This window comes from Monoraphidium neglectum (assembly GCF_000611645.1).
Source record: "Monoraphidium neglectum strain SAG 48.87 unplaced genomic scaffold scaffold01501, whole genome shotgun sequence".
Classification (NCBI taxonomy): domain Eukaryota; kingdom Viridiplantae; phylum Chlorophyta; class Chlorophyceae; order Sphaeropleales; family Selenastraceae; genus Monoraphidium; species Monoraphidium neglectum.
This window is the reverse complement of record NW_014012127.1, coordinates 1-1311: the sequence shown is the minus strand read 5'-3', so window position 1 is coordinate 1311 and position 1311 is coordinate 1. Positions and strand designations below refer to the sequence as shown.

The window sequence follows — 1311 nt, the reverse complement described above, 5'->3', positions numbered from 1 at the left end:
CAACGGCGGCCCTGCTATCATCAACGTAGCGAACATTGCCAAGCCCCTCAACGGCTCCGCTACTGATGACCGCCTTGTGGGCGTGATCTCCTATGGGTGCGATGTGCATTCCCTATTCTACTGATGATTGCTTTGCGGGTTTGCTGATGAGAGCGGCAGGGGCCCCCTGTGTTCATCCATGGCCAGTCAATCGCCGTGGTCAATTTCAAGTCCCTCTTTCTTGCACACAGCTTAGTACTTACCCCCCCATGTGCGTGTGCGCTCCTGCCGTGCCCCGTTTGTCTTCACAGTGATGGCTGTGGACAGGTGGAGTCACTGGGTGTCTACGCCAACGTGCCATTCTTCAAGTCTTACCTCGAGGCTCAGATGGACTCTGTAAGTGGCTCGGCCGGCCCGCATGACTGCTTTTCAGTTTGCGTAAAATCCGTCCAGACAGGAGCGGCCTCAGTAAAGATTTGCTGGACCCAGCTAGCTGACGATTGGGTTAGAGAGCGGGGGGTGGGATGCTGATTGTGACGATTTGACATGCCCAGTGAGTGCTGCACAGGGCAGGGCAAGTGAGGGACAGTGCAATTGCAGTAGTTGTAAGCCGCAACAGAATGGGAAGCGCTGACACTCACACACACACACACACACACACGCACGCACGCACGCACGCACGCACGCACGCACGCACACTCACACGCACGCACGCACGCACGCACGCACGCACGCACGCACGCGCACGCACGCACGCACGCACGCACGCACGCACGCACGCACGCACGCACGCTTGCAAGCATGCACGCACTCCGTCTCACACGCATCACATCATACGTACCTTCTCACGTCATTTCTGTACTGCATTTGCACGCGTGCAACCGTGCCACACCCCTCAGGTCCGCAAGCCCTGCGGCAACAATGCAACAGTTGAGTTCGTGCAGGTGTCCAACTCCAGCAACTGGTTTGCCAGGCCCTCAAAGGCTACTAAGCTCAAGGCCGGTCAGACCCTGGCCGACTGCAAGGCCTCATGCCTTGCCCTCATCAATGGGGGCAAGAAGAACTGTGCCGCATTCAGCCTCAGGGTTGTCACGTCGCGCGCCGCCAACACCCTTTACTGTGACATCTACAATGACTGGGTGCCTGAGCGCGTCTGCAATGTCGGCGATGTCAAATTCAACTGCAAGAGGGGCTCCCAGGGCTCCTTCAGGGTGCGCTGGGTCTACACCTGACAAGTCAGGCCCCTGTGGCAATCTCAAACACGACATGTCGCACCCCAAAAACGGGTCACTGACATCACTACGCTGACGCCTCGCGCGGCTAGAAGCCACG

The 1311-nt window shown here is 58.4% G+C and overlaps 1 protein-coding gene across 1 annotated transcript; it reads left to right on the top strand.

The window, feature by feature from the left end:
- Positions 1 to 366: 366 nt before the first annotated feature.
- MNEG_8093 (hypothetical protein) lies at positions 367 to 1211 on the top strand (the record flags this gene model as incomplete). The annotated part of the gene is made up of 2 exons (XM_014043432.1): positions 367 to 375; positions 879 to 1211. The coding sequence occupies 2 exons, from the start codon at positions 367 to 369 to the stop codon at positions 1209 to 1211; spliced, it is 342 nt and encodes a 113-aa protein (XP_013898886.1).
- Positions 1212 to 1311: the final 100 nt, after the last annotated feature.